This window comes from Rhizomucor pusillus (assembly GCF_041956525.1).
Source record: "Rhizomucor pusillus strain CBS 183.67 unplaced genomic scaffold VTP01scaffold_4, whole genome shotgun sequence".
NCBI classification, from domain to species: Eukaryota; Fungi; Mucoromycota; class Mucoromycetes; order Mucorales; family Lichtheimiaceae; genus Rhizomucor; species Rhizomucor pusillus.
In genome coordinates, this window is record NW_027192146.1 from 1 (window position 1) to 24459 (window position 24459).

The 24459-nt window shown below is 44.0% G+C and overlaps 9 protein-coding genes across 9 annotated transcripts; 4 read left to right on the forward strand and 5 right to left on the reverse strand.

The window, feature by feature from the left end:
- Window positions 1-200: 200 nt before the first annotated feature.
- On the forward strand, window positions 201-416 carry VTP01DRAFT_7288 (uncharacterized protein; the record flags this gene model as incomplete). The annotated part of the gene is made up of 1 exon (XM_069386283.1): window positions 201-416. One exon carries the CDS (start codon window positions 201-203, stop codon window positions 414-416), a length of 216 nt encoding a protein of 71 aa, XP_069241754.1.
- Window positions 417-1102: 686 nt separating this feature from the next.
- Window positions 1103-4491, reverse strand: VTP01DRAFT_7289 (uncharacterized protein; the record flags this gene model as incomplete). The annotated part of the gene is made up of 18 exons (XM_069386284.1): window positions 1103-1154; window positions 1212-1252; window positions 1315-1413; window positions 1476-1702; window positions 1762-1981; window positions 2038-2228; window positions 2282-2392; window positions 2444-2510; window positions 2566-2796; window positions 2858-2973; window positions 3029-3336; window positions 3397-3495; window positions 3556-3629; window positions 3679-3748; window positions 3813-3916; window positions 3979-4097; window positions 4156-4404; window positions 4470-4491. 18 exons carry the CDS (start codon window positions 4489-4491, stop codon window positions 1103-1105), a joined length of 2400 nt encoding a protein of 799 aa, XP_069241755.1.
- An 842-nt stretch (window positions 4492-5333) lies between these two features.
- Window positions 5334-5654, reverse strand: VTP01DRAFT_7290 (uncharacterized protein; the record flags this gene model as incomplete). Its single annotated transcript, XM_069386286.1, has 1 exon — window positions 5334-5654. The coding sequence occupies one exon, from the start codon at window positions 5652-5654 to the stop codon at window positions 5334-5336; it is 321 nt and encodes a 106-aa protein (XP_069241756.1).
- A 1537-nt stretch (window positions 5655-7191) lies between these two features.
- Window positions 7192-9169, forward strand: VTP01DRAFT_7291 (uncharacterized protein; the record flags this gene model as incomplete). The annotated part of the gene is made up of 4 exons (XM_069386287.1): window positions 7192-7620; window positions 7678-8306; window positions 8355-8529; window positions 9002-9169. 4 exons carry the CDS (start codon window positions 7192-7194, stop codon window positions 9167-9169), a joined length of 1401 nt encoding a protein of 466 aa, XP_069241757.1.
- A 231-nt stretch (window positions 9170-9400) lies between these two features.
- Window positions 9401-10253, forward strand: VTP01DRAFT_7292 (uncharacterized protein; the record flags this gene model as incomplete). The annotated part of the gene is made up of 3 exons (XM_069386288.1): window positions 9401-9447; window positions 9513-10167; window positions 10230-10253. 3 exons carry the CDS (start codon window positions 9401-9403, stop codon window positions 10251-10253), a joined length of 726 nt encoding a protein of 241 aa, XP_069241758.1.
- A 333-nt stretch (window positions 10254-10586) lies between these two features.
- On the forward strand, window positions 10587-13430 carry VTP01DRAFT_7293 (uncharacterized protein; the record flags this gene model as incomplete). Its single annotated transcript, XM_069386289.1, has 4 exons — window positions 10587-10663; window positions 10733-10743; window positions 10801-10851; window positions 10909-13430. The coding sequence occupies 4 exons, from the start codon at window positions 10587-10589 to the stop codon at window positions 13428-13430; spliced, it is 2661 nt and encodes an 886-aa protein (XP_069241759.1).
- A 399-nt stretch (window positions 13431-13829) lies between these two features.
- Window positions 13830-15287, reverse strand: VTP01DRAFT_7294 (uncharacterized protein; the record flags this gene model as incomplete). The annotated part of the gene is made up of 4 exons (XM_069386290.1): window positions 13830-14573; window positions 14642-14737; window positions 14825-14935; window positions 15027-15287. The coding sequence occupies 4 exons, from the start codon at window positions 15285-15287 to the stop codon at window positions 13830-13832; spliced, it is 1212 nt and encodes a 403-aa protein (XP_069241760.1).
- A 1998-nt stretch (window positions 15288-17285) lies between these two features.
- Window positions 17286-19496, reverse strand: VTP01DRAFT_7295 (uncharacterized protein; the record flags this gene model as incomplete). The annotated part of the gene is made up of 6 exons (XM_069386291.1): window positions 17286-17731; window positions 17814-18780; window positions 18833-18966; window positions 19027-19111; window positions 19182-19265; window positions 19320-19496. 6 exons carry the CDS (start codon window positions 19494-19496, stop codon window positions 17286-17288), a joined length of 1893 nt encoding a protein of 630 aa, XP_069241761.1.
- Window positions 19497-19690: 194 nt separating this feature from the next.
- VTP01DRAFT_7296 (uncharacterized protein) lies at window positions 19691-23080 on the reverse strand (the record flags this gene model as incomplete). Its single annotated transcript, XM_069386292.1, has 4 exons — window positions 19691-20943; window positions 21023-21438; window positions 21513-22335; window positions 22396-23080. 4 exons carry the CDS (start codon window positions 23078-23080, stop codon window positions 19691-19693), a joined length of 3177 nt encoding a protein of 1058 aa, XP_069241762.1.
- Between the last annotated feature and the right edge of the window lie 1379 nt (window positions 23081-24459).

Here is a 24459-nt window from a genome sequence, read left to right on the forward strand (position 1 = left end):
AAGTCTGAAACGGATGCAAAAACTTCGCGGGATCGGTCGCGCACGTTGTTTTGCAGTTGAAACAATGATATGTCATTTCTGGTGCAATTGACAGCCTGTTTGACTTGGGTTTGTCTTTTATTATCTGTATGTTGCTTTTGGCTGACTTTGCAGGCTCTGTTATACAGTTCAGCTCTGGTAGTGGCGTCATGTAAACGTTGATGGAAAGCCTGTCTGATTTCCTCTGGGGCGTTGGAGTCCCTCAGGGCCAGTGCTTCTCTCATCAATTTTTGACCTCAGCTCCGCTCTCAGGCAATAGCTCCTCAGCGATGCTAGCAGGGTCAGCATACTTTGAATGCAACGAAGACGGCGAGGTCAATGCCTCTGCAGCAACTGATGCATACGTCTTTGCTTCAGCTGGCATAAAGCCATGCTGACCTTAGACATGGTTCTTGAGGGTACCTGGCTCATTACTAGGGTCTGACAGAGCCTCGTCCATGACAGTATCCTTACGCTTAGATGCAGAGTGGACGTCATTATGGAAAGTTCGACGAAAAAATGTAATCTTACGCTAAGCTAACAACAACAAGAGACGAAAACAAGTCGTCGAGATTGCTGTTTAATTCTGAAAAACAGAACAACGTCCATTGAAAAGTTTTCTACAGCTTATAAACTACGACGAGATGTGACGATTGAGTGAAGTCTGAGAAGTCGGTCTAATAACAATTCAACCGATACTTCTTGATGCTGTGCTTGTAATTCTATTCCAGCTTATGACAGATACGACAATCGGGAACACTGGGACTCGATATCTGATCGTTAATTTTCAAAGACCGGATATCTTCGACATTTTGGCTTCCACGGCGCATTGAAATTAACGGTGGTCCGCTGTACTGGGAAGACAATGCTAATAAAGATCCCCAAAAGCCGAATGGACCAATTCACATCTTTCTTCGGAGGCTGCCACTACACTCTGCCCTCTACTATAACAACAGAATGTATTTAAGTATCTCGGTTTCAGAGAGATAAAAAACTGCAGACATTTGCCGGCTTTTGCCATACAACATTTATTTATAGTGCAAGTTTTAAAAGCAATATGCAGTATATTAGTTTCTTATAAGTTTTAGCAATAGACATAAACACTGCTATCGACGTCGTCCCGTGTCAAATATTCCCTAAGAGGAAAATATGAGCATGCTGGTTTCTAATCTTCGGTGAATCGTGTTTTTTACCTGTCAATTAACGACTCTATCCTTTTCTTAAAGTCGCTGGCCTGTCAAAATGGCATTGTTTACTCGAAATTCTCAGTAAGCAAATTATGACGACTTCACTAACCTCTACCGGGAATCTCACTTGTGCAAATAGCTCTGCCATAAGTTCCGAATGTGTCAACCTTTTCCTTGCCTTCATTATGCGAACAATTGCAGCTTCGATCTGTCCAGGATATTCTTATGCATTACAGTCAACGAAGATGCTGCGCTAGCTGTTTTTGTTACCTGATGTTGTCTATCAATAAGGACCTTCGTTTCAGTAGACCTCCGCTCCTCTCCAGATTGTTCTTGCTGAAGTACATTGATTTTTAACTTTGTGTTTGGAGCCGTGAATGCAGCATTATACATGAAGTTGTTCGTCTGCGTAATTTCCATGTCTGGCTCTGTCTTTAAAAGCAGCTTATGTTGACCACAAGAAAGTGAATGCAATATTCTCCGCAGCTCCTTATTGTCTACATTTTTGGAAGAGTGTTAATCAGTCAATACATGTACAGCTGTGCACCGAACTTGCCTAAATTTGTAGCGCGGAAAATGTCCATATAGCTCAGCATATCATTATCGTTGAAAAGCAGCAAAATCGTAGCTTGTAATAAGCTGACGGTTAGCTCCTTTGCACCTTGCGGGAAATATGCCCTGAGGATACAAGACGATAATGAGTGTTGCCAAGTAAGCCGCCTGCCTTTAAATTGAGCAGCATAAAAGTTTGTGAAGGCAGTTTGAAACTCAGTCATCTGTGCAGAGTATAAGTCATGCGTTTCTTGAAGATACAAGACATGCACTCACTTACCAGCGGCGGTAACAAGATTTCCGACATAGCGTATGTCGGCCAGATACCTTGAGCGATGACATTTATCTGGAAATGCATATCCGTCTCTTTGGGATATTCGTCAGATGCTTTGAACTGGGCCGTTAGATCCGCAGACACTTCAATATCTTTAAACATTGCTTCCATATTTTTCGTAAATCCCGGTCCGCACTCTATCACACTTTTAATACATTATTGCTCCAAGAGTTGCAGACAAGCAATGTACCAGTTTTCAGCTTCATCAGCACGCCTTTTTCCATATCGCCGGATGCGCTGCGATTAAGAAGCAAGCGCTTTGACAGAAAACGTTTGTAAAACGCTTCAAAAGTATCCTTTCCTGCAGTATTTTCGTTAACACCGTTTGAAGCTAGGACTTAAAATAGGTTACCTTGGATGTAGCGGAAAAGAACCAACAAACGATCTAAGAGCTCGTCCATATTTTCCTCCATAGTTTTCTTATAGAATGTTATGAGATCCTATTGCACAGACAGTCTGTATAGTCTTGAATACCTTCGCACTCTGTCGCATCTTATTGTCAATAAATTTCGCCAATAGTTCTGCCGGTCTGCTTTTCCTTGAATTTATAAAAGCCTCGAAACTCTCCTTGAGTGCATTAGCAAAAGTTGCATCACTATTGAAACCCTTCTGCAGGAGTACACCGAGCTTCGTTCGAAACGTAAGAAGAGACATTATCATGGTTGAGTCTTGCTTTGGATCCTTTATCATGTTTTCTCCTCGTTTCTAAAAAAAAAAGAAAAAAAAATTGAGAGACTACATCTTTTTATATTTAATGTCAAATTACCTTTATATAATTGGCAAAAGCCGCTCGAAGCTCTGTAATCCCTTTCCCTGAAGCTACCGCATCATACAAAGTACGTAAAGGCTGTACTTGATCCCCATCCATCATAGCGTCGAATCCTTGGATCACTAGTAAGGACTTGATATCGCATGCCATATTATATATCATTCTTACCTTGTTCAAGAATGGTGATAAGGTTCCTGTAAATCAGTTTATCGATTACAGTATCCATCAATCGCAACTTTGTGTCAGGAGCCAAATAAACACGCAAACGATCTTCGCTTTCTTGAATACATCTTCTGCGTACATGCTCCAAATATTGTGGAACAGACATAGTTTTAATTAGCTGAGTGGCCTCGGCTTGGTAAAATGCAGCTGTATCCTGTAGGAGGGCCATTTCGAAGATATCCGTATAGAGTTCCAAATCCAGGCACATATTAGTAATTGAACGGACCAACGAGCGATCAATGATATTTCCTTCTCTATATTAAGGTGAGTACAATATAAGGTATTGTGGTCATCCTCTATTTTATACTCCTTACCTTTCCATTCGGATCAAGCCAACGGTCTCTGCAATTCCTTTTTCACGGACTTCTGTATTGCCCATGACGAAACTGTTGAAATAATGCTTCCCTAAAGCACTGTATATGAAATTAGCCAAAAGTCGTCATATCAATGCACAAATTACAGAAAAAGCATACACGAGGGACGGGTACTTTGTGGTACGTATGAGATATCGCCGATCGAGTTCCATGAAGATATTGCGAATAAGGATCTATGATAAACCGTGAGTACATATAGCAGCTATAGACATTGGATCGTACCAATCGGTCGCATAATTCTGTCCAGGCGCGATTAAGTGTTTCAAGAACTGGTTCATCTTTGAATGCCAGGCTATGTAGTGCCTCCGGTTAGTGACAGAATGGATAGCAGACGAGGAAGCTTAATTTCGACATACTTTGCTAGTGCTTGACCTAGTTGTTTTACATGTGCAATAAGATGCTCATCGAGCTTTTTGAACAACTCTTCTGATTTTCCGTAACGGCATATAGCTTCGCAGCTCTGAGATTGAGTTAGCTATCTTGTTATCTGTATTAGAATATTAATCTAGAAAGAGTAAATACCTCGTATGCTTGCTGTAGACTAGCCTGTATCTCTGTTTTGCCAAATATCGATGTCAGCAGCTCCTGATGTCGTGTCCAGGAATTCTTGAAAAACTCTTCTGGTAATTCACTTGGGCGGGCTACATATCTCTAGTTACTAAAAGCACTTTTGGTCTCAATATTCAGTATACTGAATACCTTTGGAGGTGCTGATCTTGACCCTGTCAAACGGTGATCTCATATGAACACTGCCCAAAGAAGATGGATTGGAAGCTATTAAGTTCCCTGCCGGTGCAGAATCGACTACCATGGAAGATCCAGGGACATTTGTACCAGACTCGAGCGTAGTCGTTATGTCTCTACCCATCCTCGTTGACGAGACAACTCTCCTGTACTGATCTAAAGTGGACTGGCCTGATAGACTTGAGGCCTTACGTTTCTTCGTTGCTTTTTCCGGCTGAAATTAATACATTCTACTCTGATTCCATCAAGAAATTACTGAGAATGCAAACCTCTTGTATCTTTTGGTGGCATTTTTGTGCAGAAGGAATGATCACGTCAATGCCGCGCGGGAATCAGAAAAATGCAACCTGGCGCCGCATTTTTTATAGGCACCTTGGTGTCGGTTAGCATAGATGGTGCCCCACAGAGCCATTTCAGACGGCCCTAATACCTGCATCCTAAGTTTGGCAGTATTCTATCTACTCCTTCAAAATAAATGCTTCTGATCGATCAGATGAGATCTTCCGTGCCCATTTTATGGTGCAAAGGCAGTCATATGGAAATTTTACCAATGACTTACGAGGGATCCAGCATACTTCATATTTGATCAATATTTCGATGTGGAGATACTACATACGTTCTTTTATAGTGAACGCGTTCTTCCAATTCATCCCAATCGCCACAGCGATATGCAGAGCCAGTGACTATTTGACCTTTATGTTCCAGATCTTCATAGAATACATATTTCTAACAAAATGGAGGAAATATTGCTCGGCCGCATTTGTGGAAGGCACTCGCTTCTGATACCACAAAAGCTGTCCTCTCTGACATCGTAAAGGCAATCCACTCGGACACCATAAAATTTTTCATTTTCAGGCGCTACGACAAGGTGATGAACCGTTATCATTTCTTTATTAGAACTGGGATGACCATTTATCTTATAATCCCATGGAACTGCAAGCATGTTTATGTTGGATGTTGATCGATGGCCACGGAAAGTTTGAGTCATGATCGAAACCAAGGCAGAATGGTTACTGTTTACAAGCTGTATCATTATTGGCCGCGGCGAAGATTTCGACTCTGTCCTCACAGGTAGGAACAGTAGGAACATTTGAGCGTTTTTATCGGAGCCGTCATACACGGCCATAGGAAAGTTAGGGCATATCAAGGATCTGAGGACAGTCTGGTGATAAACACCAATAATCCCAGGAACAAGAAGAGTCACGGCAATCAAAAATATCTTCAGCCAATGATGTATCATAATGGAAATATAAATCTTGACAATCTGCCTTGATCATCCACCACTGTATCTCGCTGCTTTTGAGCATCCAGCCAACAGCGCGGAAACCACAATCACCAACAGCCTTAGGGTTGTAGATGCCTGTGACAAAGACTCCAGGTATGCTTGGATCAAGAGCAATACCATCGACTATAGTATGTTGTAATTTTTGAAATCTACTGACAGAAGATAACATTGTTAAACATCGAACGATCTGAAAGCTATGCTTACTATGCTCACTATGCATTGTTATCGATTTGCTGATATCGAGAATGTACAAAAACTTAATCAATCTTCTTCAGTTTTGGTTTTTCATTGTTTGCCTCAGTCTTCCGCTGTCTTGCTCGCTGGCCGATCTGTTCCTCCTTCTTGGCTTGCGCCACTTAGTTTTCAAGTATTCAAGAGCTGTCGGCAATCTTTTGTTTCCTTCCTGTCAAGCCTTGCTTTTGACAGGATGCGGTTCTTTGAAATCAGCCAGAGCTGGTATATCCATCCTTAGGATGCTAGATAGGTAATCAAGCACAGTGACTTGCTGCTGGCCATCCATACACTGAACTCTTTTTTCCAGTTGATATATGGCGCCATACAGTTTCTCCAGCATCGGACTCGCAGGCGTGGCATTATCTTTGCACATCTCCTCTGTCATTCGACCCCGCACCTAACAACTTCATTTAATAGCATCCATTCTTTTCCTTATGATTCTTGGCGGTGACCCGGTTATTGATGTGATCCAGAAGTTAGTTCAACGAGCATCTTACATACCTTTCTAGGTAATGTATAATATCTCGCGTCTTCTTGCTGAAACGAGCTACTTCGATGAACTGAGTGCGTGCCTTTTCAAAGTCATACTTGGTTTTGGACTGAATGATCTTATCAACTGCATCTATTAACGCCTGTTGTTACTCTACCGTATCGAATAACTTGCGACAATCTTCTTAAAATTGTTTCGGATATGAACGGTGCATAACAGCAATTCGCTTCAAGGAAAAAAATCCTCGAATGCATCTAAAGCAGCAGCCGCGAAATCCATCGTTATAATCTCAGGAGTCTTTCGTGGTTCCAAACGATTGCACGTGAGAGGTCTGCAACGATATGATTCAGTTTTCTCACCAGTTAGCTATGCACCAGCGATAGCGAATATCTTAAGCTAGATTCTACTGACGGCGTCGACATCCACAATATTAACATAAGGCATCTTATGAACATTGGTTTTGTAAGTCGCATCGATTATAATCACTTCTGGTAGACTGAGCAAAGAAAAGAATTGAGTTCCTTTGTCGCTATTGTACTGGAAACGAACGATGTGATTACGCTTGTAAGGATATTCTGCCAAATTTCCATTGACGTTGTCAGCCTTTTGAAATAACAAGCACGAAGATTGCTGACATCTTTCGGTATCAACTGTCTTTTCGGGTCTTCATCACGCATGGTGTCGCAAACGAGTGTTGGTTTTGCTTCTGCTTTAAGCATTTTCGCCATCACTTCTATACTGTCTACATCCAACTTTCGATGCTGATGGAACACGAATGGGGTCGAAGCCAAAGGATGATTATATTCGCCTTCCACAAGGTTGATTTGCCATGCTCCGATCAAACAATGATTGGCCTTGCTAAAAAGGGACAGTTGTTGTGTCCGAGGCTTAATTGTTGTTTCCGATATGGAAACCAGGAAACTTGAGCAAAATTCTTTTTTGAGTCAACCTACCTTTCCGAAAGTTGTCTCGAACAATATCAATGTCTAACTTGTTGGATCGTCGATTTGAAAGCCGTGAAGAACTGGAACAAGCTGCCCAGGCTATTACGAGTTGGGATGACTATGCTGTTACGACGAAGTCCAGCAGCGTTCGTCACTTGCAGTGTCGTCGTGGAGGGACTTCCCGCAACAACCATAATCTGACCGCTGCCACCGTTAAGGTCAAGCGCGATCCGCTACGGCAGATTTGTCCCCTCGTCATCAAGGCTTTTCCTGTTGGAGACCGTTGCTGGGAGGTCCGAGGGAACAACGATCAACATACCCATGCGATGATGAAAGATGCTTTCGTCTTCCATCAACATCGCAAGCTGAACGAAGAGGATCTCGCCACAGCATTGAAGGTTCTTAAGGTCGGTACCAAGCCGGAGCATATCTGTGAAGCTTTGCGCGACACAGAAGGAAAGTCATCGGTACTTCCAAATGATCTGGATAACCTTACGATGCGCAAGCAAACGTGGCAACGATAGTATGAAGGGTGGATTGCTTATCTCGGCGCATTCCTCGACGAAAGAGCGTACGAAGCCCGTTACCAGTACGACTCGGAGAAGCGGTTGCAAAGTATCTTCTTTGCATATCCTGCCAGCATTGAAAAAGCTCGGTGTTTTCCTGAGGTTGTTCTGGTAGACGCAACCTACAGAAGAAACCAATACCACATGCCTTACGTGAACATCGTCGGAATCAGCAATGTTGGACGTCAAGAGCTTATGTCATTTGCGACTGGCGGTGCATGGATCACGGATGAAAAGCTTTCAGCATATGCGTGGATAGCGGAATGCATAGACGAAGTGATTTGGAAGCTGGTTTCCAAAAAACCTGGAATCATCGTTGTGGACTATACAGCAGCCGCCTTGGAATTGTTTACAAAGATTTTCCCGGACACTCATCATTTGCTTTGCAACGTACACCTATACGGAAACTTCCGTAAGAACTGTTGCAAAGGATTTGACACCGTAGATCAGCAGAATGCATTGCTGAAAGCAGTCAAGAAGCTGATAAACTCGAGACCTGAGAATCACGTTGAAGAGGCGCACAAAGAATTCCTCGAAATTGCAAAGTTTAGCAGAAAAGCGGACGATATTGTCTCTTACCTGAATACGTATGTCTTACTTGGGATAAGAAAACATGTTTTAACAATGTCATGTAGGATGCTGATCAAGAAAGAACAGTGGGTTGGTGCTTACACCTCACGGTTGCTGCATGTTGGGACGACGACAACAAGCCGTGTTGAATGCGCACATGCTGCAATCAAGGACAATTTGACTTCTTTAGGAACTATCTCAAATGCAATGGAATCTATAGACAGATATATACGTTTTAAGGTACGTGGAAGTGCTGTAGATATGTGGCATGATCAGCACGAGAAAAGTGGGATTATGGGGAATATGAGTATCTGATAAAGATTGAAACGAATAAAAATAGCAAGATTCAATTAACTTGTATGATGGGAAAGACATGCTCAGCCGTAATTATTGTGTTGCAAAAGATCATAAAAAATTTGACCGATGAAGTTTCTCCCTTTGCAATTGAAGCTATCAAGAAAGAGCCTGTCAAGCCAGTAGTATCAAAAGAAAGCGAACAGGGTCCCGAGAAATGCAATTGCCAAATAACAATCAACTTTAACATTCCCTGCTGTCATCAGCTGCCCACAACTGGATCCTTACCTCTTAATGTAATACCATTCCGATAGTCACTTTGTCCTCATACAGAAGTTACAGTTGCCGTCCATGTATGCTAACGTTTCACTCTTCGAGTAGACCTTATATTTACTGAAGTGTAACGGTAGAGAACAAGGCAGAGTTTGGTGAAGTTCCACCAGTCAGCCATGAAAAACCCATTGATGTGAAGCAAAAAATGCAATCATTATCGACTAGGATTGAAGCACTGTTGGAGGATGATGGAGACAACCAAGCCAGGCTTTGCTATGGCGGCCCGCATAGAAGCAGCCATGGGCCATGGTGAAGAGGTATCTCTGAAACACCTGCAGCCACCCAGCAAAATTAAGCCCAAGGGAAGGCGGCGAGGAACAGGTCGTCTTCCCACGTCGAACGAGCTACTTGACAACCAGATATGGGAACAAGAAAAGCTTGATCGAAAGCGTGGCCAATTGAATTCTCAAAATAATTCGCAGACTGCTGTAGAGAAGAAATCAGAAAAAGCATCACAAAAACACTCGCAATCAGAAGAGAATAGATGTCCATTCAAAAAATATACGACATAATTGTAAAACCACCATCCTCGTGAGTATTCAAGAACCTAAAGTCTTTCTAATACATGCACTTAATTCTTTTTATTTGTCTTACAGATCCTCGTTGCCTGCATTTATATATGAAGCTGCCCGTCAGCATGATTTGCGTAAATTCATGGTAGATTGGGTATCTTCTGCTACTGATGTGAAGGCAGATGGTAATTGCGGATACCGTGCATTTGCTATCGGCCTCGGGGAATCTGAGGATGTTTGGAGGGACGTTCGGCTTCAGTGTCTGCAGGAACTTACAAGCCGCCGCATTATACTCGACTTTTTGGTTTACCTGACGATTACAGAACAGTCAGAAGCTCCTTACAGTGGTATGATGGTCCATGTGGTGCTAGCATTGGATGCCTATGGCACTCTTGGGTTACGTCCTGACGAATGCGTACAAGCGACCAATTCATTTTTTTCTGCCCTGAATTTGTATACCTTTCTTCCCGATAACGCTTCCCCGAACAACAATTCTCCAGTATCTTCGCTGTTGATGAAGCATTCAGCCCATTATGTAAATATTCGCTTAGCTTTGGGTGCGCCGATTCCTCAAATCATCAAGTCCTGGAAAAGACATAGAACGAAGGATAGCCTTGGCTGGGAGCATCGGCTTACGAAACAAAGGGATATGTTTACAAAACCTTTTCTAGAGCATTGTCCTAAGGAAGATCCAACGGAGCAAATAGATCTTGAAGATGTCTTGGATCCATCACAGCAGGTATAAAGTTTCGTTCATAACATATGTATCTATATCCGAAACTTATAAGAAATTACATACAGCTTGTAGATTATGAGCTGAAATGATATCTCCAGTAGTACACTAGATAATTTCGAACGATTCTTAGATGTTGTGTCCGAGGACTTATGCTCGCTGGGCTTAAACGTTGTGTCCGAAGGAAATCCCTGCAAAAATGAGGATGCCCGAGCTGAATTTTGTGGGTGCATCTTGTAGTTCCCCTTTCCTTGTGCTTTTGCGCACATTTTGAACTTCTCGCCTTGAAGGAGAGGTTTTTTTTTACCTCATTGAGTTTGGTGGCTGCTCGTTCCCTCCTCTTTTTCTCTGTAAACTCATTGACTCATTGCGCAAGCTTAACAAATTAATTACTGGCCTTTACAACACACCGATTGGAGCACGCAATGAGTCAATCCTCCCGAGCATCTGGGCCAACAGCGTCAAAAAAGATTCGTATGACAATGGCTTGCGAGCGATGCAGGTACGAAGCAAATTTTCTAATTTGATAGTTGGTTCCGTCAATGTTTCTAATGTTTTCGTGCCATAATAGATCAAAGAAGGGTATACAATCACTTAGTAACTAGGCTGTTGGCGATAGCTAATGAAGTACGTCTACAGTGAAATGTGATTTTGCACATCCCTCCTGCTCACGATGTCAGCAAGCCAAAGGTAAGGAAGGGAAGGAAGAAATTTCCTATTTGTGTTCTGATCCCGTATATTTTCTAGCTGAATGCTCTTACGACGGCTCGGCGACTCAGGTGGACTTGTTTAATCTAGTAAAACTCAACGAAACAGTGGACATGTTACAACAGCGGGTGCAATCGATTGAAGCTGACATGAAAGAAGTGTCCAACAATACGCAGTATGTCGCTGACGAGGTCCGTCTGACGAGATCGGCCGATAAAAAAGATGTTGCAGGAGAACGGAATGGACCGAAACTAGTCAGTAATATGCGCGTTAGCAATATTGTTACCTCTGGTGTGTCATCATCATCAGCATCATCGTCTTCACCGGCTACGACAGGTAGCCAATGGACACTTTCGCTCACTCCCAAGGGGCTGCGGATCGATACGAACATAATCTCACTTCACGACTTGTACGATATTCTGCTCACAGGGTTTTCGCAAATGGATCTGAATGGTCCTGGTGAGCAGTGCAGCAAAAGCAGTCGAGACTCAGACTCCTCCTCTCAAGCATCGTCTCCTGCAGCGTCAACAGTAGATTCGAGTGTAGACCGAGCGACTTTAGTACGGAAGAAGACGCTATGGAAACCAAAACAAAAGACTTTTCCCCTTTACAGCACGTGGGAGCCGCATAATACCCAGCAATCAGAAAACCATCCAGAAGAAGTCTATCCGACGCTGTCCAAGGACGTGCTTGACCAGATGATGGATATATATACAGAATGCTTGCTATGTCTCCCTATGACGGATCCAGCTCGATCAGTACGACAACGTTACAAGGACGGCACGATAGATCCTTTATTGATGAATGCTGCGTTGGCTTGGACTGCTCGCCATGCCGCCATTTATCACGACTTATTCCCTGGAAAGGATCCAAACCTTGTGGGCGAGCCATTTTTCAACAAAGCCAAGGATCTTCTAAAGGAACGCTTTGCTGTAACGGACGTTGATACCATGCTTAGTTTGCTTATCATGTATATATATGCGACCGGTCGGCCAAGCGAAGCAAAACATACAACAGAATCCGAAGCATACATTTATCTTGGACTTGCAATACGGATGTGCTTGTCGATGAAGATGTATCAAGAATCGCCGAGCAAGGATCCTCTAGAACAAGAAAATGTCAGACGACTGTTCTGGGCAACATATTTTTTGGAGACACTCTGTACAATCCACTCGGACCGACCGTTTTCGCTACCGCCTGATGATCAGATATCAGTTTCGTACCCGACAGTACTGGCGCATGAGAAGGGCGAGGTGAAATGGCGAGTTGCATTTATGGGGCAACGATTTCGTATCGCATCAATATATCGCTCCATTATGAGCAAAGCAACACAAGAAAAGCCTTTGCTATCGACCGTGTCGACCTTGGATAAGCACTTGCAGACATGGTACGATGAGCTGGAACCAGAGCTCAAGTATACCCCTGGTGACGTTCACAGGCGCGTGTGGAACACCAGTTCTTTCAGAGAGCAAGCATGCATCAAACTCAACTTTGAATACAATTTCCAGATCTGTCAGCTATATGGACTGTTTTCATCTCGAGTCGCTGACGACCCTCCATCTGCTATCGACTTGTTATCACGAGAACGATGTCGACAGGCGGCTGATACTATCGTGGAATTATTGGAATGCTATTCTCGTTTACAGCAGCGGTGGTGCCATTTCTCACTTGAAGTGCTTATGGTAGCGACGATGGTTTACAACAATATGCTCACGCAGCCGGATGGATTGGTTGACTGCGCACGGAGACAACTTCAACGCATGAGTAACATTCTGCAAAAGTCACCAGTTCATCATCACAAGTATGTTATGGCGCTTATACGACGAATTCAGTGCATACTGGCAGAAGTGCAACGAGAATCGGACGATTTGGACCTTAACGATGAAATAGCGGATAAAGTACCTGTGGTCGAAGATACAGGACTGCGGATACCTCTCAAAAGAGAGGCATCAGATGTTGCAGTATTTTCCGCTGCAGAGAAGAGTTCAGATGATTCCAGAGGTATGAATGTTAATATGGCGACACCTACGGTTGAGAGTCAACGACCAACCATGTTGGAGCAATCGATGCAAGATATGTTGGATGTCGTCGGATCGACAACTTCGGAATTCGATTTTTCCTCTAAAGGACCTGCTGCCGAAGCCATGCAGTTTTCAGACTTTTTATACACGCCTACTGTAATGGATTATTGTGTAGCACCGCCGACGAGCTCAACTGATGGCATGCTGGAGGTGATGACTCATACCACATCACCGTTGGGTTTTGCACCAACGCAATATGGCTATCACCATCAACAGCAAGTCTACTCGCCATCCTCACCGTCACCAAATTCATCCTTCAATCCTCAGTGGATTGCAAATCAATCCGTATCCATACGACCACAACCGACAGAAGTCCATCAGCAACACCATCACCATCAACGCCCTCAATCGATTTACAACAGTGGTTATCATATGAAGTATTCCTCTGAACAAGGTCATCCGTATTTGCCTGTATGTTTGCAATCGTCACACAGATCCGATGCTCAACGCAACGATTCTACTTTCGGCCATTTTGGATAATAATGTACATCTAGCATCAATATTTATATGCATTTTTATATTCAGTCAGTTATATACGAGGATAAATATTGCTATCGAAGAAACAGGGAGAGTTTACTTTACTGATTATTGGTGATCGTCAACGTGTATAAGTTTTTGTCTGCTTCCAAATTTAGACTGCGGGGAGGATTGGAAAAGTGGGGCGAAATATGATGACATGCAGATAGAGATAAGGGAGAGTAAAAGAAAGAAAAATGCAAAGCGTTGTAGAAAAGTTTTCTTTTCGTTCGTTTTCTTTTTTAGAAGGAAGAGATGGGACCGAGGATAAATGCAAAACGCTATGAATACGAATTTTGATGGAGATGGATAGGTGACGATGTAATATAGAAAGAAAATATTCGGCAGAAGCAGTAGAAGGGGCTATGAGGATGTTGCCATGTTTTCCCGGCTAATAATGCAATCGGCATCCTTGTAACCCAGGGAATCAATTAAATCGCTTTCACGGGCATGCATAATACGAACGATTTCAGCAGAGGAGTAATTGACAATGCCCTTAGCAACTGTAACGAAGCCGGTAACACCATTAACCGTGTGAGGCGCCACAAGTCGTACGGCTTGATGTTCCACAAAGTTGCCTTCTACCTTGGCGATGGAGTGTGCAAAGAGAGAAACACCAGGAGCGCCTTGGCGAGCAGCACCGTCTGCGATAGCTTCTCCAAGTTCCGCGTCAATGTAGATCGTGCCTGCAGTGTGTAAGCCATGAAGAATCCACCATTTACGGTCAATTAATGGTTGAAGCTTGGCTACAAAGCGTGTGTGCAAAGGCATAGACTTGGATTCTCCCTCGCCGATGATGGGGATTATGCGTTCAGGATTAGATCCACGGGTAATAACGGTAGTTACACCGGCTGCAGTTGCAAGATCGGCAGCAACAAGCTTGGTCACCATGCCGCCTGTGCCGAGAGCAGAGCCAGGGGAGCTGACGGTTACTTTCTCGCGCAATGCCTCGATATCGTCGCACACTAATACCGGCTTTGCATCCGGATTTGAGCGGGGATTATCAGTATATAAGCAATCGACGTCTGTCATGAGGAATAAGTAATCGGCCTTGACCATGCCGGCGGTGATAGCAGAGAGGGTATCATTGTCACCAAATTTGATTTCCTTAAAAGGAACGTTTTAGGGGATATTAATATCACGGGTCTTGATATGATGATCATTTGGTTACTTACAGACACAGATATGGTATCGTTTTCGTTCACAATAGGAACTACACCCATGTCCAGAAGCTCCTCAAGACAGTTCACGGCATTCAGATATTGTGATCGCTGGCAGGAAAAGAAAATAAGAGTATGAAATAAGTATGCAGTGTGAGGTTAAGAGAAGGACTTGGTCAGTGCGTCCAGGGCACTTACGTCAGCAAGATCGTTACGAGTAAGAAGGATTTGCGCGACAGGTTGGTTGAACTGTCCAAAGAGATCATCGTACATGCTCATCAGGCGTCCTTGACCGACAGCAGCGATAGCCTGTAGATAACATATTTGTGTCAGCTTACTGTATGGAGGATATCGCACTGTCCTTTTTCTTTGCAACGCAAATGATGCCTACATGCTTTACCTGAACGGCCGCTAGCTTTTTTGGTTTCTCGCTTAGGTTGAGCCTGCGAAGACCGGTGCCGACAGCAGCGCTAGTGACGAGGACCACGCGATGACCATTGCGCTTCAGCTCTAAGATAGTTTCGACAATCCTTGACAAGTTGCCTAATAACGGATAATGTGTCTTCTCGTCACAGATAGATGAAGTTCCAACTTTGATCACTAGTGTTAAAGACGACTTTGTAGGGCGATGTGTGTTCTGCACGTTGCGGTAGACGACCATGGTTTTATTTTCCGTAGAAAGGGACGAGAAGCTTAGGCAATTTGATTGAAAGGCCGGCCAGCTTTTATACGGTTCTCAAGAACATCGAATGGTCATCGGAGTTGTTTATAAGACTGGTTCTGGTGCACAGGAACAACTGTAATGAAGAGTCCATGCTTCTTTCACGTCTAGACCCCCAAGGAACCCGTTCCAAACCCCCCCTGCAACTCGTGAGGAGATACATAACTGATAGCATCGATGTTCAGCGAACCACAGCCAAAACAATCATGTAGATATTTGCAATAAGGATCTCGAAAGCAGCCCGGTCAGACCAAGCGTGCTCAACTCAATCATCTGTGTTGATAATTTTTTGCTGGAGACTGATCGGAAATATTATTCGCTAAAATGATCTTTGCGCTGATGAGCGATTATGATAACGAAAAACGGCAAGCGTCATAATGCGCGGGGACCCAGTCTCCACATTCAATCCCAACTTTGCATAAAATAATAAAAATAGTAAACCAAAAATGAATTAAAATTGCACAGAGAGAACTTGGTACACTTGCATACGGGTTGTATTGGCCAAGTGCATTCGCAAAAACCCCAATGCTCCAGTTACGCGGCGTCTACATAATGACCCACATTCAATCTGTAGTGTCTTCATATTATTCTTGCTCTCTACAGTGTATGCAGTGTCACAATGTTACGTCAGTAAATGCCTGAATGAATTTCGAAATTTTATACCTGTTTTTTTTTACTCTTTTAAAATCAAGGTACATAATGTCTGTTGCAAGGGTACATTTCCCCCACAAAGTCTATGAACAAACTTTAGATGCTTCTAAGATGATGCATTAGTCTTCGATATATCAAGGCTACAGAGGCTGCTATTGCTCAGCCTAATCAATACAAAAAGGATCCATGCTACGGGCTATAGTTAGATTTACTCTATAGCGCCGATAGGTGCGCTGTAAGATTGTTTATTCTTGGCGGCTTCAACTGCAAGATTCTTTTCATAGCTTCCGTAAAATTTGCCTGATCTATTCCGCGCTTTTTTCATCGACTTGCGTCGTTATAGCGATGTATAGTACTATGTAATCTAGATCGCTTGTCAAATGCTTTACAGCGGTGACTGGAGTAAGTGTAAATGTGATCTATGCAGGCTTTGAGCAATCGACCAAATCTAATTTATGTATTGTGAATTTTTCTGTGCAGGCAATGCAGAAATTGGAAGTGATGATCCGTCCCTGGCAAAAAGCTCAATGGCATTACCAAAAGCAGCGAGAATTCTGTATATGGATTAGTGCAATCCATGAGGCGGATTTCCAACCCCAAAACAGGCAGTGATACCGTCATATTCTTTTCGCAAGATGCGACTCTGACTGTTCCTTCAGTCCCTGAGAATCAGCCTTTTTCCCCTTAAACTTTTGATTCTCATACTTGGGATGGGCAAGAGAGCCTGCAAGCTAGCCCAAACTTGGAATGTCTTGTCCCGGCTTGTAGCATGTGAGCAAGCTCCGTGCCATCGGCCGGGAATTGGACGAAAAACACATATTTGGCACTTGATTATGCCTGTACATTACGTTTTATACATATGAGTTCAAAAGGTTGTTTTGTGAGAAATGCATGTTCCTCGTGCCATTTTAGCTGTGAACCGCTTAATCAAACGTTATCTATTCGCTAAAATTGACTATAGCCATGGGGCCCGCCCATTTGCTGATTCCCTCCTCTACCCCCCACATACACAGACACTGCAATCAACTTCGGCATGTTAGAAAAAGTAAGAGGAAGGATTAATGCCAATCTTGGATGCATCTAAATCGCGAAAGCGCAAATATTCATTGTGTTTACATTATTGCGACAGGAGGACGGTACGTCTTGACTTGAACAGGTCACCATGGCTGCAGTTACGAAAAGCAGATGAACATTCTGTCTTCAAGGCGAAACAGACTAAAATAGCCGAGAGCATTGGCCAAGATCATTTCACGTGTCATAAATCAGAGATTATCTGCAAAATGTTTCCTATTTTTGCTTGACAAACAGCTCGACCATATCTAGAAATTTAGAGCACAAAAACTGGTATGCACGATATTCTCCTTGGATACGGCGCACATCAACCATTTGCACCTGCGGCGAAACCCGGCATACTTGGACAGTAAATGTTACTTGCTCTCCATTGTCCACAGAAGGGTCTCCAAACACAGCCAGCGAGGTGGGCTCATGAGCCTGGTGCGTTGACCGGTGACAGACCAATTTCATCTCTTCTTGCGCATGCTCCACCTGAATACCCAGCAGTTCAAGGATCGATAACAACAAGCGCAGCAAATCGGCACCCGACTGCGATGTGTGAAGGATCAAAGTCTCCTTATTGGCACGGAAACAGGACTCAAGCGTCGAAAATGTCGTCATTGCAGCCACTTTTCGATCATGGTCGACGCCACTTGGGCCGAAGATAGCGGAAAGACCAGCTGGTAGCGTATGAATCATTCCATATATCAGCATGCAGGTCCGCTGAATAGCCTCTGTTACATCACTTTGGTATGGGTATACCTTGTGAAGACTTTGTCTTTCGTATCCACGTCATGAATTTATGACTATAACGTTCGTCATTGTCCTTGTCATTCGCCGCTATCCACGTAGACCGTTTCTTGCTTGCAGATTTCTTCCTTCGGAACAATCTTGCCCAGAAGCTCCTGTGTCTCTTCTGCGGAGATGTTTCGTGCGCTCTTGAAGCCAAGTCGGTCTCCACTGCCGCTGCTCTTGCTGTATTTTCTACCTCCTGCGCCTTGATGTAGTCGGTTGTGCCTCGCTTTCCAACGCTGTCATCTACCTTTTTATTTTCGTTTTCCATCGTTGATGGTTCCAGACGGGGTTCCAGACGGTTATCAGCGCTTGAATCTGCCGCATCTACAGTCTGTTCGGTCTTCACAGACGCATAAATGAACTGAGGAGCGTGCGTTGTCCGTTTCTCCGTATTTATCGAGCTTGTAGAATTGGATGAGCTTGCATTTAGCAGCAACGGCAACGGCGTCATGTGTTCTTCCTCCTCCACAGGCACCTTTCTGTGTGGGATATTTATACCATCGTTTTCCAGCTCCTCCAGCGTTTTTCTGAATATGTGATGATGTTCAGCAAGCCAAGGGTGTGCCATGATATCCTCAACGGTGCAGCGCCTTTTGGGATCCGGTTCCAACATCTGGCAAAGAAGCTGACCAGCAGATTCGCTGACATGCGTTGGTAGTATCAGCGGATCCTCAGTGATTTCCTTGTACAGTTGATTGATGTTCTTATTGTCATCGAACGGCAGAAACCCACAAAGCATTGCATAGAGAACGACGCCACATGACCATACATCCACTGGCGGACCCGCATATTTTTCGCCCGCCAGCAGCTCCGGTGCAGCGTAACACGGAGACCCGCAGCATGTAGCAAGCAGATCATCGCTCGTCATGGCCTGGTTTGCAAATCCAAAGTCGGTGATTATTATATGTCTCTCATCCATAAGCAGGATATTTTCCTAAGCATCTCAGGTTAGCAATTGTACTGTATTCATCACGCTCGAAACGTACCAACTTTAAGTCTCGATGAACAACGCCTTTTTGATGCATGTAATGGATGCTGCTGACAAGCTGTGCAAATAGCGCACAAGCTTCGTCTTCTCCGAGTCGTGTATGTGCAAGAATGTATTCGAAAAGCTCACCACCTGTGTGTATCGTAAAGTTATACATATGCAGAAGTTATGTGAAGTACAGAAACCGCGTACCTCGCGCATAGTCAAGAACGATACCAATGTACACTTCCGTCTCAATTACATCAAGTAACTTGACAATGGATGGATGCGAAAGTTGCTACGTTAAGAAGAGGGTTTGTTACCAAGTGAAAACTCTTTCGGGCAACTCGATCGTTAATTGGGTTTACCTTCAAGATTGCAATTTCCCGATCCACCTTTTCTCGGACCTCGCTTGCTTGCACGCGTTTCTTGTCGATCAATTTTACAGCAACCTAGATCGATGGCTATTTAAATTCAGCCTTGATGCTGGACACCTGGAAACCAACCTCCTGACTCGTCTTGATATGCTTGCCCAGTTTGACTTTGCCGAATTCTCCAATCCCCAAAATGTCAAGCAGGAGGTAAGCTCCGATTGAAGGTGGCCGCGGTTGCATTTCCTCCATTTTGACCGGCAGATCCTCGAATACCTCAGGATCCACGGTAGAAGTAATCACAGTCAGCATTTGATAGTAGAGTAAAAGGCAACCAAAAAAAAGAGTAAGGAGAAAAGAAGAAAACGTAAGCAATATTCTTCATAACTTTTTTTCTATTTTCGCAAATGATATTGGTCCATGCTCGAATCAAGTGACACACCGAGTACACATCGGATGCGTGCTTCCGTGCATGCTACATCTAATGGCTTTTTATTGCTTTACTGCTATAAGCGACCATGCAGGATATCCAGTGCCTTTTCCGCATAGCGCAAGTCTCCACCGACGTTTAAGGAGTCTATATCGCTCAAGAAATCTTGCTCGTCGTCTGTGCATTCACAAGCAGAATCAGCTTCATCCGGCTGAGCTGCCACGAAGCGGCCGAGTCGACTCAGTCGGCTAATCATGATTTCGCTACTGCCTAAACTTTCGAGACAGGGCAGCCGGACCATTCGCCGCAAGTTCAAAGTTGCAGTACGCACTTGCTCGCGTCCCTCACCCGACTTTGTCCATGCAGATATCCAGGCTTCTAAGCCAACAAGTGCGACAGCAAAATCCGAAAGTGTCGTGGCAACCACTTCGATGCTTTGCGATTCTCGTTTGAGCTTTTTGATGGTGGCCCGTGCCTGACCCGCCAACTGCAGCTGCGATGTACCCTCTTGCAGGTTGCCTTTCTTGATAAGCGTTGCACCAGCGAGTGTGTGTACCATTGCGGTCTTTGTAAACTCGTCCATACGGTTTAATCTCGCTTTTCGTTCCACAACATCCATCGCGGCATGGGATGCCGTCAGAGAACGGGGTATTCTCTTGATGACTGTAGATATCCACTTTTCAGCATCGCTGCAATCTTCGCCCATCCACAAGGTTTGTACAGTCAATCCAACCGCCGCAAGCCAATGCGCAAGTCGCTGGCTATCATCGTCATTTCGTGTAAGTGCAATGATAGAATCAAAATGCATCTTCGCGAGTGCGTTCATTTCACACATATTGCCTAACAAGATCGTAAATTGTTCACGCAGAGAATCCAGTAGATGTAGAGTGGATAACATCGCCAAAGGAACCAGTACCGGCGCTGTGAACGATACCGACACCGTGTTTGTATTATCAATCTGACCATATGCTTGGTATTTCAACAGCGATTGAACTTCTTTCCAGGCATCAGATTCCATAAGATCTTCCAAGCAATCATCCAGGCCGACGTTTGATTCCGGCATCCAAAGCAGCGACTTGAGATAACTTGAGCTCACCGCGTCGGTATCCGTATTCGCCTCATACGCCGCGAGCTGCCAAAAATAGAGAGATAAGTGGTAGCTAATCACATTGATTGGGCATATTAATGATGTTTGCATGGCGGCAACCGCATATGCACGAGCTCGGAGATCATAAACAAATTCATGCTCTTCATCGTCCAGAGCTTCCACAAGATTCAACATGCGCGCGCAAGAGTGCATCAATGTCCATCTACTTGACTCGGGGTTTCCTATGGTTAAATATTTCATACATGTTAAAATGCCATGCTCGTGGTGAATATCAAGTTTACAATGTAATCTTCTATATACCTCCCAAACATTCAATTTCGTTCAACTTGAGCCAGCGACATGCCTGTTCCCATTCATCCTCAGGAGCCAGTTGGTTATCTTCCCGCGTGAGCTGGTAGCCCAGCCAATGACGGATAAGCAGAAGACTGACTTCTTTTACCAGTCTGCAGAACATGCTGAATCCAGAGCTTGGGGGCCCATCATCGTTCGATTCCAATGATCGACATATAATGTCGTAAATACGCATGCACTTTTGGTCGCCAGGTGCAATAGTTGCAAATGGCAAGGACGAGGTGAGTCTTGATGACCGGAGACTATGGAGACGGCGAAATGTTTTCCGACTTCTTCCAACGCGCTTCACTTTGAATGAAGTCTTTGTAAACGGTGCAAATATTTGGAATATCAGAACGATGAATATAATAGCACGTAGTAGAGACCTGGAATATTAATATATTACTGTTAATAACAGTTGCATTGTCATTTTGTGAAGCAGCAGAAGCAAGGAACGTACCATGCATTGCTAAGTGATAAGAAGGATTGCATAACGAAAGATCCAGTTGTAATATTGTTAGGATTAGTAGATGGTACAGTTGCATCACTACCCGATGAAGCACGAGAAACATGGTGATGGCTTTCAAACTGGTCAGTTGTAGAAGGACCAGCTGTCAAAGGCGAGGAAGAGAAATAAGTCAAGCCCGCAAAGATAGCCATGAATACACGATTGCCGACAGTGGATCCTATAGTACTGGAAGGACCGGACGAGGTAGACATCTCATCCTCACTTTGCCTCGATCTCTTTCGAGACGTTTTACGCTGCTTATTTTGCTGTTGTTGCTGCCGTTCAAGCAAACGCTGTCTGTGCATCTCTTGCTCTCGCTGCTCTTTCTGTGCACGATACTGAGCCAGTACGTCCTCGCCCCCTGGCAATTGTGAAAGCAGCTGCTGAAGCAATAGGTTCTCTTGACGCATATCATCGCCGGTTTTCTTCAAATGAGTGATATATTCGGTTGCCTTGCGAAGGATAGTTGCCTTGTTAAGTTTCGTTGCGACGGCTACGCCATCAAGATACTCTTCGCCATCCTCGCCGTCGTCATCATCATCATCCAAACTCCTGTGTGAACGCTTTCCAGTTCGAGAATCTTTTACTTTTGCATGGAGCAAAGCTGGTACGACGTTTTTCAATTCAGCGATTCGATCATTGATGTTATTTCGATATCGGCGTTCTATAGCGTTGTGGGCTGATTTCTTTTGTTGCTTTGGTAGGGTTGGAGGAGCGATGGTTGCAGATGCAGACATGCTTTTCTGTGGTTTCAGGCGTTGGATTGGTATTTTGCCTGCAATGTACGGTCAATAACCTTTAAGCAACGCATGCAGGTAGTTTTCCTCGTATTTACCGATTTGTTCCATTCCTGCAGGTTGGATTGGAGCACTCCATGGAATCTGCGCTGAAATTGTCGGAGGAGAGACTGTTTCCGTCGTTTTTATTTGAAATACGACATTTTGTTGCTGTCCTGGCGGAGAAAGCGGCTGTGATGGCACTGCAGATGCTGCCGCTGTCGTTGCTGCTGTTGACGGTGATAAAGAAGAAGAAGAAGGCTGATGCTGTGGCAATACAGCGGGTTTGTCAATGGTCGAAGCAGTGCTATCATTCGATATTAATTCAGGTACTATGGTTTGTTGCTCGCTTGTGCTGGGTTCGCTTTCGGGCGAGTAAACTAAATTGTCTGGACTCGGATATTCGTTCTTCAAATTAGTCGCATCAAATTCAAAGCTCCATTGGGACTCCACAACAGGAGTGGTTGAAGTTGTTTCGAATGGCTTGCTTATCGACTGCTGCTGAGAAATGATGTTATTCGGTGTCGGGTCAGAAGCTGGGGGAGTCAAGGATGTATTGTAGAACAGTCCGTCGATCTGCGGTAGAAACATATCCAGGTCCTGCCAGTTTTGGTGCAAGGAGGTCTGTGCTTGCTGTTGCATGTTAAGATCAAATTGCGACATTGTAAAGTATTCCGGCGCAAGGGAATCATCGTCGAGATCATTGAAGAGATCGGAAGGCAATGTACCTAAGGTATCATTCATTTGGTTGAAAACAATAGAAGGAAAAGGGGACTTTGACCTGAAATTCGGATGGCGGATTTGGCTGGTCAGCGCAAAAGTGGCGTGATGTTTCGCCTGTCTCGTAGAATTGCCATTTGGAGAGCATACCACAGTTTATTGAAAATAATTTTGCGTGAATTTGCACTTGCACATTAAAGGATGCATGACAAGAGTAGTTGTAGTCAGTATATCGGTTCGTCGGTCATGATGGTGCATCAAGTCTATGGCCCTCGTAGAGTCAGTCGCCGGATGCGCTGTTTGCCCGGACAAGACCAGAGGGAGTATCTCTTTGTGAAAGCAAAATAGCACGAGAGTTTGGACGTTAGAATAAACTCTTTAGGAGTCTTGCTAGTCAATCGACGGATATCCTTGCACGTAAGAATGATCCAAAATAGGGACATGTCTAATACACTACAGTCAAGCACACAGATATCAGTAAGAGCCTTCATGGAGACAGGCCGATCATGCAAAACAGCTTCCAGTTCCAATATAAAATAAACCCCTGCAAATTTTTGGAGTTTTCCTCTTGCTTCTCTTTTTCCAATGCTGTCTGAAACTCACTGTGTGGTACTATTGTTTTTCATCCGTATGTATCTCTTTCACGATGAACCCGTTGGCTTCAGGCCAAGCGTCAACTGATAAGAATTTTGCATAAGTATTCCAAGACATGTCCACACTAGAACGAAGGCCGAAGGATCTGTGATCACCGCATGACGAGTATCAGGACTGAAAAAAGGTATGGAAACTAATAAGATATCATACTGTAGAAACAACATTCGAAGTTCCCGGGATGTTAAGCACAGTACATTTCTTTTTATTCCTCATCTTCTACAGAAATAATGAAGAGAAATGGTATGGTAAGCTAGAACATCAAATCTTTTAAGATTGCAAACGATTGACCGTTGATGCAGATCGAAGCATGTTTATATATACCTCTTGACCGAATTATGCATGCAGCTTCTCTGCTCTCTGGCATCTTCCCCTGGGCTCTGTGATCTCTTGCGTGCTCTATACAAGTCACCAAAAGACATCGTTGCCTCCGGATTTTCCAAGATGTCTGCCAAAATCTTACTCATACTCTATGGCGTGCGTGCGGCATGACGAGTATTTTTTGCTTGTAAGTGCATATCATTCTATCCAAGCAAGTCTCCTCTCTGTATGTAGAAGCATCCCCTCAAAAATGTAATTTTATACATTGTCTTTCCCTTTGCTCGCGTTTGTCCCGCCCCGACACGATGCGTAGACCCCGCTTAAAGCGGGAAAACAGTAAACTTCTTTAGTGATAAAACTTTTATAGTACAATCCAGCACAGCAAACCTGTACAATCTTACACGGAGTTAAATATCGCAGTTCTAGGAGTC